Source organism: Embiotoca jacksoni, unplaced genomic scaffold (assembly GCF_022577435.1).
Source record: "Embiotoca jacksoni isolate LCO1_2020_lvr unplaced genomic scaffold, fEmbJac1.0.p SCAF_13, whole genome shotgun sequence".
NCBI lineage: Eukaryota > Metazoa > Chordata > Actinopteri > Embiotocidae > Embiotoca > Embiotoca jacksoni.
Window position 1 is genome coordinate 8804998 of NW_027185263.1, and position 13617 is coordinate 8818614.

Consider the following 13617-nt stretch of genomic DNA (forward strand, 5'->3'; position numbering starts at 1 on the left):
TTACTGTACAAAGTAATGGGTTTTAATAGTGTTTTGATATTGATTTTGCAATGTAGTCTACAGACATTATGAGACACGCCGTACAAAGCTTCACTTTAAAACAAGGTTATTTTTTTCTAAGACGAGTACAGTACGAGAAATGACAACAGGAAAAAAGAGGAAAGATTATAGTTCCTCATTATACGTTTAACTGCTGAGGAAAAGCAGTTTTTTTTGTTCAGGTTCATCTGTCTTAATCATGTCAGCAAGGCTAAGAAGGGCTGAGCCCCTCTCACCTTTCAAGACCTCTTCATCACATTTTGAGCTATATTTCCCCTGTGCCGATGCAATTTGCATGGACATACCAGCACAATGGGGCCGTTAGGGTTAGAATAGGCATGCATGGAGTGTTAGACCGTTCTGTCAGCGTCTTTTTGGCTGACATTGTGTTTTTGTGTGTTTGTAGTCACAGTGAGGAGGTGTCGGGCCTCTATGTGCGCGCCTGCACGTAAGCATGCATGAATGAGAGCGCATATGTGTGTCTGTGCCTTATGTGCTCCCTCCCGCCTCCATCAGGTGGAGAGTGAGGAGATGGTCGACCTCTGAGACGAAATGCTACAGATTTCCATGTTGGTGAAGGAGCTTCCTCCCTCACTGCTGCAGTCAGGGACAGAGGAGGAGGAGGAGATGATGTTCTTCAGCCTGTGGAGGGAGATGATGAGCAGGGTCAGCAGGAATACCAGCAGGCCGAGGAAGAGCCATACGTAAACGTAAACATTTCCCTGGCGTCCTGGTGATGAGGCAGCCGCTGACGTGGAGGCAGATGTTGGGGAGAAACGGAGGAAAGTCCCATTGTCTATGGAAGGGATTGCCGTGTCATTATGGTCCACCAACGGGACGTCCATCCCTGACATCCTGGCTGATGTTTCAACGTGGATTTGCAGGAGTGAAAAAGAAAGACAAGTGAGATTTATTGGAAAACAACAGAAACACACTTTACTTGCACCTTCATTATTCCAACAACCTGCAGGTGAAATTCTCTTTTGTCTGCTGGAGCTGCCAGGGATTTATTGTCTCCCTCCAGGACACCTCAGCATGGCAGATGCTTCCTGACACAAAACCTTTCACCCACATCCTCACATAACCTCCAAACAGCCTTGGCTGGAGATTAAAAAGAAAACAGAGAGCACTTCTGCAATTCTGATTCGGGGCCAACATTTTGCTTTCAGAGCCCCAGATGCAGAACAGACTTCGATCGAATCAAACAGTTGCAAACAATAATAATTTATTTTAGTCCTCTTGATGTTTGTATAATAATAAATATCTAAACAATTATTTGCCATCAACCATGACTTTAAGAGTTGTTCTTGAGCTTCATGCGTTAAGGAACTACATGTTTATTGACAAGACTGTAACGAACAGCAGGGGGAGTGCTTGTCTTATCGGATGCCTGTCGGGTTTATTGCCTGTAGCTGTGTATGCTCATAAATGAAGGCATCCTTATCTGCTGAAATTAAACTCCTCATAATCAGCTTTCACAAAGACAGCTGAGAGCCAGTCCTCCTCCCCTGATAAATAATGCTGTTAATAATGTTCCATCACAAATTACTGCCTGGCGCAAAACTGGCACGGAGAATTGACTGAGCATTGTAATGCGGAAACATTCCCAGTCTTTGTGTTGGTGAGAAATAGAGGGAAAGGAAGAGAGAGACTGTTTTGTATCTGGGTTAGGCCAGCCTTGTGTCTTGACTTGATCTATGACAATGGAGAAAGACACTTCAAAGAGAGGGATAAATGACCATGACCAGAATGAAAGCAGGAGGTCAGCACACAATGTTCATCTCACAGTGGTGTGCGCTCACTTTCTCTTATCTGCCTGCCCTCCCCCTCCCCATTCTCCCCATTTCATTATACAGTTCATTATGAACCATATGTGTGCCCGGCCACTTCCATGATATTCATGGGAGCAGAGTAAACTATGTCCATTGTAGGTTCTTTACGAGCCTTTAAGGTACAATAACTGCAACTGTGTTCCTTATGTCATTTTTGACCATTTTTCAGCATATCTGTTTAAAACAGTACGACTGTGTAGACTGGTAAAGACGACACTAAACGCATGGAAGTAAAAGAGAAAAAAAAAAAAAAAAAGCAAGAGGCAGATGGAGAACGACAAAACAGGGTAAGAAAAAAAAAAAGGGGGGGGGGGAGATGCTAAGCGCTGGTTGTAAATTCAGTCAAATCTGTTAATTTACTGTACTTTATCAAGTTTAGGACCGGTGGTTTTATAACCGTGTGTAACTCTTAAAATGAAACAGTTTTGGTGATTCCATTACAAATAACTGCACCTTGTTTACTTTTGTAAACACTAGACTATGGGAAAGGTTCAATCTTCTGGAGACTGTATTTACCATGACTCATCTTTCAAAAAAAAAACAACAACAACAACAGAGCATCAAATCTCACTCACTCTAAGCATTAATTTAGCATAAACCCCTTGGTTTTGTCTCAAAGCCATATGCTAACAAAACAAAAAAATCGGTCATTAGGAATGCAACAATAGACAAAGGTCAGTAGGCCACAGACCAATGGAGAAGCCATGTTTTGCTACAATAGAGTTAAATAAAGTAGGCTACCAAATGCTTTTATTCTGAAGGACCCGCCTCGTCTCGGCTGGAAGTGTCAAGCAGCTTCCAATCACGTCAGCTGTCAGTAGTCAGTAGTCAGCGGGACATTTAAGTCCTTACGCGTCAGAGGCCTCGGTAAACGTGAGGATTTATTAACTGTGAGCGGGAAGCAGACTACTTTCTGCTGCTGTTTGAACAAACTAGCAGCTCCTCTTTTTACTTTGTTTACAACTGAAGTTAGACAGAAGATCTCAAGGACATTTGTTGCCAGCAGATGGTAGCGTGTCCGAGGACAGTGAGTACAGACCGAACTTTCCTCTGAGGTTGTCAAATGATGTCCAACAAGTCATGATCCAGACGGTGCGTCGCCAGGTCATTTTAAAAGGTGACAGCCGCGTGTTTGCCATCGCTCTTTTACAATCAGTAGCTCTTTTGGTATTATATTAAATCTTTGTTGTTTGATATTTGATGTGAATCATGTGTTTTGCAAAATGGATTATTTTGTCATATGCCCAAATTCATTGGTCATCTTCGACAATGCCAATTTTACAGTTCAGTTGACTCATCAATTCACCAGGGGGTACCAGATATTAAGCGGTAAGCAGAACAATCCTGGTAAAAAAAAAAATCTGAATTGAGTGGGTGGGTTAAATACCAATCTGAGGCAATTTTATGCAGCAAACAAACCGGAGCGTACTGACCTTATTTGGACTCTTCAAAACAGATCTTTAGTGCAGCTAGCGACAACACTAACCGTACGTACCAAAAACATTCCAAATGGTTTCGCTTTGGCCGTTTTCATGCTGCTTTGATTGAGTTAAAAACAGATGAGCAAACCATAATGTAAACCGTAGGTGTAAAAACTACTGGGTTCATACAATCTAACTTTACAATCAACAGTTATAAATACAAAAAAACTATGCAAGGTAAGAATACACAAAATTTCACCAAACTACAGAAACTTAGAGCTGGACTGAGAGCAGACTGGACGCAGCAGTGACTCACTGTTGCCTCTGAACATACGTAGCGGTATTACAAGATGGGACTTAAATCATATTGTGCCTAAAGCCCGGAGACTATAAATAATCAAGCTGGAAGACGGGCCCTAATGTATATATATTCCCTATAATTCCCTATCATCCCCTATAAGGAAGTGAAGTGGCGAGTTGGCTTGCCGGCCATACAGTGAATGGGGTAAAAACAGACTTGTGATTTCAATACTGTACCATTACAACTGCTTTACAGGTCCAAAACCGTTGTGATGGTACGGTGTTGCAATTGTCGTGAAAAAAAATGTCGTATATAATCTTGCAGAGGTAAATCCTTATAACCGAATTGGTTGTGCTCGTTTTCACCCAGTGATCAATTTCACAGAGTTTCATCTTGCACAACTTTTCCCAGTGTCGCCTGTGATGTTTGAGCAAACCGTCTCTGTCCGCAGACTCTTGTCTTATTCATTCATTCACTCTGTTTCACTCTCTGTCTCTCTCTGGATGGTACATTTGACAAGAACTCTGCCTTCTGTAATTTACAGCCCAAAGTACCTTCAGGGAGATCCACCGCATAATAAGGAGGGATGAGTTGGGCTGCAGTCTTTTCTGTGATTGCGTGCCAGAACTCTTGCTTTCTTTATCAAACACTTCCAGTGGCCGTCCCAGACATGGGAGGGGGGGGGGGGGGGGGGATTGTGGGGATTGTGCCTCTTCTGTTGGCCTCTTTGCTGTTCTTGCAACTTTTCAGAGAAGAAGCATTGACTTCACTGCACAGAATCACCTCTAACATCCTTCTGCAGTTGTCCACTGATGGAAAGATTCTTTATATGATGGAAAGATTCTTTTTTTTTATATATATACATGTCATGTTATATTTTGTATAAACAGGAGGGATATGATGGAAAGGAAAGATTTGTCTCTTCCTCTTGTTCCTCCGGAAAGTCTCAGTCTCAAGTTTCCTTTGTTTTCTGTCTTATTTCATTGTCATTATTCCGCATCTACTAATTGGCGACTGTCTTGTGACCTACAAACCAACTCTATTACCATACGAAAGCAGGTACAAAATGGAATGTGGCTGGCTGATGGTCCACAGTTTGTCCCACTGTCATATAAGCTGACCTACCAGGGGGAGGGAAGGCCCTTCTTTGCTGGACACTTCTCTTGGAGGTTGAGAGTATTTGCTCCTTCTTTCCAGAACAAATGCCTTTGATTTTGAACCAAGCCTCTTGAGTAATTTTTCAAACATCCACCATTTTTTTTTTTTTTTTCCTGCGTGTTTTCTCCGCCAACCTCATCTGTCATCAACAGAATATCATTCATTTCATTCCTGGAAGGACTTCGCCATCTGGATTTCAAGGTAAATAAACTACATTTTCACCTGTAATTTTGAAACTCTCAAGTTTGACCTCAGTTTCACTCTTGTAATATGTCAGTCATCCATCATCTGAAAGCCCTGCTTGCTCATCTGTCCTTTCTGCCACCTTTTCTGCATCTTATCCGTCCTTGTTTCGTCTTTCCGTCCCACTCTTTCCTGCTCTGTATAGGTTGTTGTCGTTAATGATATGTTGTTTTCAAATCTGTGATGAAGCTTGGTCATTGTGAGCTGAAGTGGCTGATAATTGTGCTTAATGATGCTTTTTGTATCCAGGCAACAAGCACATTGCTCAGTTCTTTTTCAAGCTAATCTACTTTAAGAGGGCAGGCCATGCAGTCCCGCCGAGTCTGAAGGGGTCAGACGTACACATGCGCACGCGAACCCGCCTACACACAATAAATACCGCTAGTTGTTTTCCTTAGGAATATAGCTGCAAATGTAATGCAGAGACTGCCAAATGCTAATTGGGTAAATGATGCACCTTTATTCAGGAAAATTAGGTGAGTGTTCAAAGTGTCTTGGTTTTTTTTACATTTAGGTTTTATGGACGCGAGTAGTTTGTTCTCGTCTCTAAATTGTTGGCTAGATCTTGTGCATTTTGTGCTTCTAGACACTGGGGGAAAAAAAAAAAAACTTGCTCCACTCTCTAGCTCTCTTTCTCATTTGCTGCCATCTTGAAGAGTAACTCGGCGCTCAAGCCACATTTTCCTGTAAATTACATGTGCAGTCACTATTTCACTATCTGTTGATCCGAGGCCCAATGCTTCTGAGATTATTTGGACAGTTTTTTGTTCATTTTTAACTGTCCAGAGACAATTTGCGATTTTTGGCTTTTAGACCACAAAGAAATGTGATGGACCCTGGGTCTCTGTCCCTAAATCACAAGGAAGTGCCTGTTCTATCAAGTTGCTTTTTAAAGAGTAATCTTGCGTCAGGCTGAGAAGCAGTGTTTTACTGCCATCTCTGGTTAAATGTTTCAAGTTGGTTTCACCTCAGTCCACAACCAGAATTCATGATATTGGTCGAGACATTCTTTTTTCTTTTTTTTATAGCTACTGTAACTCCACCCAGCAGTGATGCCATGCTACAGACATCCTGGAGTACACAGAAGTTAAACCACTGGGTTTCAGCAAAAATTAGATTTTCAGGGAGTGTTAAGTTGCTCTTTAAATTATCATCTTATCTCTGTTTGCCTCTGATTGCAATGGATCTTCGTAATTGATGTTTTGCTGGAGTAGGTCCTCGCTCACTACTCATTCAGTTAACTGAACTGACTTTGGTCAATTCTTGTTTAGCTCAGCCCAAGCTTTCCCAAATCTCTTTTGTGAGACAAAGAGATCTGGATCTTTTTTTTTTTTTTTTGTACAATATATATCCCCCCCTCCCCCCACCCCTCCCACTGAGTTGTAATGACGTTTGTTCTTGAGTCTCTGTAACAAAAGCCTGGCGTAACTTCAGCTGTTGCTTAACCTTAATGTTCTGCTTCGTGCCTTGCAACCACAAGTCCTCTTTAACAGCTCCAAAAACATTGGCTGTGTCTCACTTTGTGTACTTACACTTGCTAGTTTGAGTGCATAAGTGTGTTGTCAGTGACAAACAACCAACAGTGTACTATATACACATTGTGGACTCATAACGGTCCACAAATTTAATAAGTAAGGAATGCTGGACACTTTTCACCTTAAGCGGCCGCCATCACGGCTCTTTAGCAGAAAGCTGAGGACCAGCATATTTTTTTTAACTGGCTGCTTCATAAATCAGCTTTAAAAACATGAATATTCTATGGGAGTCCTCTGACGGCTCTAAAGCTCTGAAATTATTGTGCTTCACCCACTAACTGTACATAAAAGTGGACGTAGCTTCCGGGTTTGAAAAATGAGGCCAATGTGGAAGTGCATTAAACTGCAATACCACAGAGGGCCACTAGGTGTTGGCTCCAAAAAGGCTATCGGTCGGTGGGACATGATGAGTCAGATCCATACAGTCACTCTGGCTCTAAACCGCTCTCAACTAGAAAGATGGGGAAGGCCAACATAGGAACTCGTGCCTTCATAACAGCAGCTCACAAACCAATGGGTGACGTCACCACAGTTTTGTTTTTTAAGTATATTTATACAGCTGCTGCCTTCTCTTGCTGTCAGTTTCCATCTCTCAGAAGTGAGAAGTCTTGCCGTGTCGGACTCACTCAGGTGTGATCTTAGCTGCTCTTACGACTCCGTCGAAGCAGATATTTCTTTTTAAAAGCAAGAATGACTTCTCAGTCGGACAGCCTGTCCAGGAGAAGAGAAGCTGCTGGTCGCTGCTCCTTTTGAGAACAAATGTGATGATTGGTCTCCAGGATTGTTCTTTCACACTGGATAGCAACAGACTTTACTTGACATCACTGGCATCTCTATCACTTTAATAACTTCACACAGAAGAAGTCTCTTCCCGTCAGTCCCCGTCGGGGTTGTATGGAGTTCAGGTATTTTGAGACTGTTTTGCTTTTCAGCCCTCTTACTCTCTCGCTTCCTCTCGAGTCTCCTAGTTTGGAACTCCTCAATGGGCTCTTGCAGAAGTGCTCTTCCTTTTCACTCTCAGATATGACTACTTTCTGATTATGTATTCCGGCTCCTTCATTGTCGGCATTGGCTTCTTGGCTGCGTCGAGAGCTTTAAACATATTCTGTATAGCCTTGGCTCTCTCCTGCTCGCTCATCCCGCCGGGCTGCCTTCAGCAAACTGCAGTCTGCCGCTTTCTTTTCTTTCTGCTCTACCTGGTTCAATCTTGACTTGAGCATATGTTCTGTCCTCCACCAGTCTGTATCTATAGACAGTGAGCCTTGACCCCCAAAGCTCCCTTTTGTCCTGATCAAACTTCTGCCCTTTGATCTGCACAATCTCTGCAAGTCACTGCTCGAGCAGTCTGCGAGCGGAGTATGTTCAGCCAAACTCCTCCTGAGACATTTTGCCGCGTAGCTTCCTCTGCTCCACTTTCTCAATCTGTTCCTCGCCCTCTTTCATTTTCTCGTCATCTCCGTATAATCTCCTTCGCTTGTCGGTGTTCTCTGTTCTCACTGTGACAGAAAATAGCCGTGGCCAGTCATGCAATCTCAACAATCAACACGCGTGCAGCATGTACAAATATTTAGTAAAAACCCAAACTTCCCAGTGAGATGTGTTCTACCGTCTGCTCAGTTCTGCTACTAGCCCCTCACTTCATGAATAATAGACCTGATCCATGTGGCCAAATGTCATGGCATTTGGGCCATATTCATCTGTGTGTTTGCGCACGTGCCTGCTTTCTCCTACTCTATTCATGCCTGTACAAACAAAGGCAAAACTCGCGTGCATGCTCATTTCTGAAAATGTCAAATCTTTTCGCACATATGCGCACACACGCGCAGACACACTCGCGCATACACAAGTTCATCTCAAGTATACAAAATTGCCAGGAGATAAAAGTAAGCTGAATTTCAAACATGCAAAATATCTCCTACTCGAAGCCAGATCGGCTGAAAACAGACCTCGGGCTCAACCACGTGAATTCCAAATCGCTTCTCCAGCCCCAAATACCACAGATAACCCACGTAGAGGTCAGAGATATGCATGAATGATGAAAGTATAACGTGATGCTTCCACGTGCCTCAGAAGCTTCGAAAAAAAAAAAAACACTTTTTTTTTTTTTCCCAGTTTCAGCAGGACAACAATCTATTTCTTTCCAGATTGTATTGTTGCTATTTACGTGATTTAAAATTCAAATTCAAAATAAATGACTAACAAGACACCAAATTTAGAAAATATAAAGGGTGGAATCGGGATGAATCTCCAAAACGATAAACTAATGTTTTTATTCATTCATTTAAATTTGAATGACAAAATGTCACAGTGCACCTGAGCGCACTCGAAGCTCCACCAGGGGTCCAGGACCGCTGTTCGACTGTTATCTGATTCTCTCAGATATTCAGGGCATGAAAGAAAAGATTTCAAAAGGCCAAATTGGAGCGAGATCTCGGTGGTCTTGCGAAAGGCTTATTATGGCTGACGGTGAGGTAACGTGAGCTGAAGCCCGGCGAACAGTCAGAAACCGTGATTATTGTGAATAGGGAGTGTTGTATGCTTTTCTTTGGTCAGTGCCCCATGTAGATAATGAGGTCTTTTGCTTTGGTGTGTGTGTGTGTGTGTGTGTGTGTTTGTGTTTGTGTGTGTGTGTGTGTGTGTGTGTGTGTGTGTGTGTACCTGTGATAAAGTGTATTTTCCACACCTCTCTCTCATATCTTGTCAATCACTCCTGATACTTCAGAACGCAATTGCCAATAAATGCAATACTGCATTAACCTTGTTTCCAGGGTGTTGCAACCCGTCTGTAGACACATCTCGCTGAACATCAGCATTTTCAGTTTGCTTTTTCCTCTTCCCTATTCTGTCTTTCCTTCTATTTCTCTCCCCACACCAGACTACAACACTGTCAGTGGTCTTTCTTCTTGGTCACTTCTCTGCAGGCAGTGATAAACCACAAAATAAAGTTACCGGCAACTAATAAAATCAAATTTTAAAGTGGAATAATGCCTCTGTATTCAGCAGGAATTCCTCCCCCCCCCCCTCCCGCCCCCATCCTCCCCCTGAGATTAACACCACCCCCCTCCCCCCCTCCCCAAAAAGAAAAAGCACTTTATAGACATTTCGTTAAAAAAAATAAAAAAAAATAAATCACCCTGAAGCATCAACAGCACGCAAAGAATTGTTGGGAAAAGCAGGAATAGTTACAGACCTTTTTTTTTTTTTTTTTTTTTCTTTTTTTTTTTAATATATGCGAGGCAGCAGCTCCTCGCTCACGTCGTGCAGAAATCCATCCCGAGTTCGGTCTTTCAGCCGAGCAAACCGGATCTGTTGCCCGTAAGATCTTCCCCGTCAGCCCGTCCGCTCTTTCTCTCGCTCCCTCTCGCCGTCATTAAAGTGTGACACGCGCACAACACGAGCACTACAGCTGGAGTAGACACAGTCTTTCCTCTATGAATGGAGCTCGCACGCAAAAGGAAACACACACGCGCGCGCATGCACGAGGCCTGTAACAGAAACTGTAACTATGGAATCATACTTGTGTGTGTGTGTGTGTGTGTGTGTGTGTGTGTGTGTGTGTGTGTGTGTGTGTGTGGTTTTTTTTCTCCTGGAGAAGTGGCGGAGAGGAGAGGAAAGGAAAGGAGAGGGGGGGTAGTGCTCATTCAAATCCCATCCCCTCTCTCTGTGACTCCCCTGTCTCTGCCCTCCCACTTTTCTCTCTGCTTGCTCATCACCTTCAATAATGATCACACCAACAGTCAAATCTATTCCTTTTTTTAATTTTAATTTTAATTTTTCCTTCACTTACTTTTGACAGAACGTACTGTTCGATAGCTGGTCGACACTTGCAGACAAATCGACAACGTAGAAAGACATGCCGTCGGATAAATGCTTGGGTAAATTGACCGGTAAATCAGTTGTCATCGTGTATACCCCGTACACGCACTGGAAAGAAAGAAAACTTTAAACACCTCTCGATTTCTAAATGCATCTCTCTTCGACTTTCTTCATCTTAAAGCTCTTATCTCGTATTTTTTTTTTTAGTCCGCTCCCCTCTCTCTTTCTCTGCCTCTGAACCGTGTCTGTTAACGGCAGCTAAGCACACCTGTTCTGTAAAAAAAAAAAAAAAAAAGTCTCTCTATGCAAACCTAAAACCAACTAAACAACAGCTCATCCATAAATCCTCCCCTCATGAGTGTTCAGGTGTTATTCAGTCTGAATGAGAGAAGTGTTGATTTATTTTAATGGTCATTTTTGGTGCCGTTGAACTGTACCGGGTTTTACAGGGAGATGTTCCCCATATTTTGTCCTTTGGATTTAAATGGGTTGACAAAATATGAAGAACATCTCTCGGTATAACGCAGTCCGGTTCAATGGCACAGAAAAAGCACAGTTTCCAAAATGACCAATGAAATACATCAAGGACTCTCTATCATGTTTGACTAACAGCTGAACATTATGATTCCAATGAAGGGCCGATTTATTACGATATAGAGCAGATATTGTGCTTCATCCGTCAGTGGTTTTAATGTTGTGCCTGATCGGTGTATGAAATGAGAGACATTTTTCAAAATGCCTTTTTTTTTTTTTTTGTCCTTAACAAAATTTCATCACTTTGAGCTGCAAACATGAGGTGTTATTGTCTCACTCTCTGCTAGTGGTGTCAAGCTATTCAATAATTTAAAAAAAATCAATATCTTTCCAGAAGTGTTTTTTTTTTTTTTTTTTTTTTTTCAATTTGAAATATTACTTTCAGTCTTTCGCAGCAGCTTTCATAATGACTAGTCTTCTTGACAGAAATTAGTTTCAGTTGAGAAAAATCTTTCGTAATTGGTTTGAGCCAACGCTTTTAAGAGCTTTTGCTTTAATGGTGCAAGAGCCGGTAACTCGGTTTGGAACGAAACACTCCGCATAAAGTTCAGTCTCATGTCTGATTTAAATAAATTTTGCGCATGACTCTGAATTTTATGAGCTTGTTAGCACCTTAATGGTATTCATGAAGGAGTTAATTGTGTGTCGGATGACACCTGGCCCTGCTCTGTGAAGGCGAAGAGGCGCCTCCTCTTCCACAGATGCCTCCGTCTTGTGCCATCTGCCTGCTGACACGGGCACCGACGAGGAGCAGCAGCAGCAGAGGAGAACAGAGAGGAGAGATGACTTTATTTCACATTCAAATCCAGCATTCACTCACATCGCACAGCTGTTGGCCGTGTTTACTTCAGACACACATTTCGCCAGCTACGTAAGGAGGTCTCCCGATTCATTGGATGAGCGCGTATCTGTTTGTGAATATTTTCTTAATCTCAGGCGACACCCCCCCCCCCCCCCCCCCCCCGCCATCCTTCTGCCCCCCTCCTCCAACATGTTAATAAATATTTTAATACGACACTGCTGGCAGTTTTACTGAATGTGTTGAGGGGAGAAACCAAGGACAGAGGAAAGGAACACTGCACATCATTTAATTATTCTAATAATTATTTCCCCTGGCCTCCACTCCGCTAATCACACACTGGAAGACTGTTTCTATCACAGGTAATCATCACACACACACACACACACACACACACACACACACACACACACACACACACACACACACAGATTTCTCATTCTCCTAAAGAGTGCATATGTTTGGCAGAGCTAATTAAGGCAGTGTGCAAACTCGTGTGTTCTTCTGTGCGTTTCCTTTGCTGCTTGTGTTGCGTATGCGTTAACACGAGAGAGGACTGAGGGATGGAGATAAGAGCTTTGGCCTCAGCCGGCTTTTGTCACTAATCCTGGATGGCGAAGAAGTGGCTGCTGATTCCATGTCATTCCCCGATATCCCAGCCTGTTCTGATTCCACGCCATCCCATCCCTGCCCTTGTGAGGACACCAGTCTCTGCACTGCATGTTAATGAGGGGGAGACATGCAGCAACAGAGGGGTGTGTGTGGGGGAGGGGGGGGACGCCACTGCGTTCAGAGGCTATTTTAGAGAGAAATGTGTGTGTGTGTGTGTGTGTGTGTGTGTGTGTTTATGTTTGGGGATTTGACGGTGCTCATTCTCCTAAACTCATGTGAACACGAGTTTAAACTCTGAGATAAAAAAAAAAAAAGGCAGGCAAGTGTCATGATATTAGTTGTGAATGGGATTCGTGAATGTTTTTGACGCTCCACCAGATATGGTTTACATCTCTCTGGTAATTTGAACCCATTTGCCAAGCATCCTGCTGAGAGACGCGCTCATTTGAAAGCAACAGTGAAGACTTTGATGAGCGGAGGAAAACCGTTTCACTTCTTCTGATTACAGAGGAATGTTTGCATCTGTCATCCTGCAGAAGCAGTTGAAATATAACCCGTCTTTGTCTGCAAGATGTGCAGAATTATTTGTCATGTTCAGTTTGAAAAGATTTTGGAGATAAGACATCCGGCAATACATATGTAGCACGCGCCAGCTTTTGGTCTCGCGGCAGCGGCATGCCAATCAAGAGTGATCTCCACAGATCTGTGGGCACGGAGCCAAGTGAACATACCGAGGCGTAACCGCGACACACCCTCTATACACACACAGGACAACAGCCTCATCGGCGACTGCTTTTCCAGAATAACAATGAGAGGAGAGCCGGCAACTTGATATTGGCCCCGACTCAAAAATCCCCCCCCCCCCCAAAAAAAAAACCCCACCCCCCCCGGAGTGGAAACCGGCAAAAACAACAGCACTTGTGTGAGCAAGAAGCCCAATAGCAGACTGAAACCTTTTGAAAACACTATCCTACTAAAACCTTTACCACTAATAGTCTGCAATTTTGCGCTCTCCCTCTGAAGGGTACACTCTAAATTCATGAAGAAGAAGAGAAGAAAGGGAAAAAAAAGAAAGAAAAGAAATGTCCTTAAAGTCAGATTCATTTGAATATATGAATAATTTAGTGCACCAAAAGATTTTGGGCCCTTAAATTGAAAATAAAATAAAAAATAAAATGAAATAAAAAAAAGCTTACCGTTTTACTCAGGCATTCATAATTCATATGTTCCATAGCTCCGACTGGGAGATATTTGATCGAAGACACAAGGACTAAATGCAGCACTTTGTCTTTCAACATTTCCGTCAGTGAAAATCAAAAGGATGACT

The 13617-nt window shown here is 42.8% G+C and overlaps 1 protein-coding gene across 1 annotated transcript; it reads right to left on the minus strand.

Annotated features, from left to right (window-relative positions):
• Positions 1-13617, minus strand: LOC138196332 (serine-rich and transmembrane domain-containing protein 1). Its single transcript, XM_069146274.1, has 2 exons — positions 13487-13617; positions 1-898 (listed from the first exon to the last, which is right to left on the minus strand). Exon 2 carries the CDS (start codon positions 891-893, stop codon positions 552-554), a length of 342 nt encoding a protein of 113 aa, XP_069002375.1. The 5' UTR covers positions 894-898; positions 13487-13617; the 3' UTR covers positions 1-551.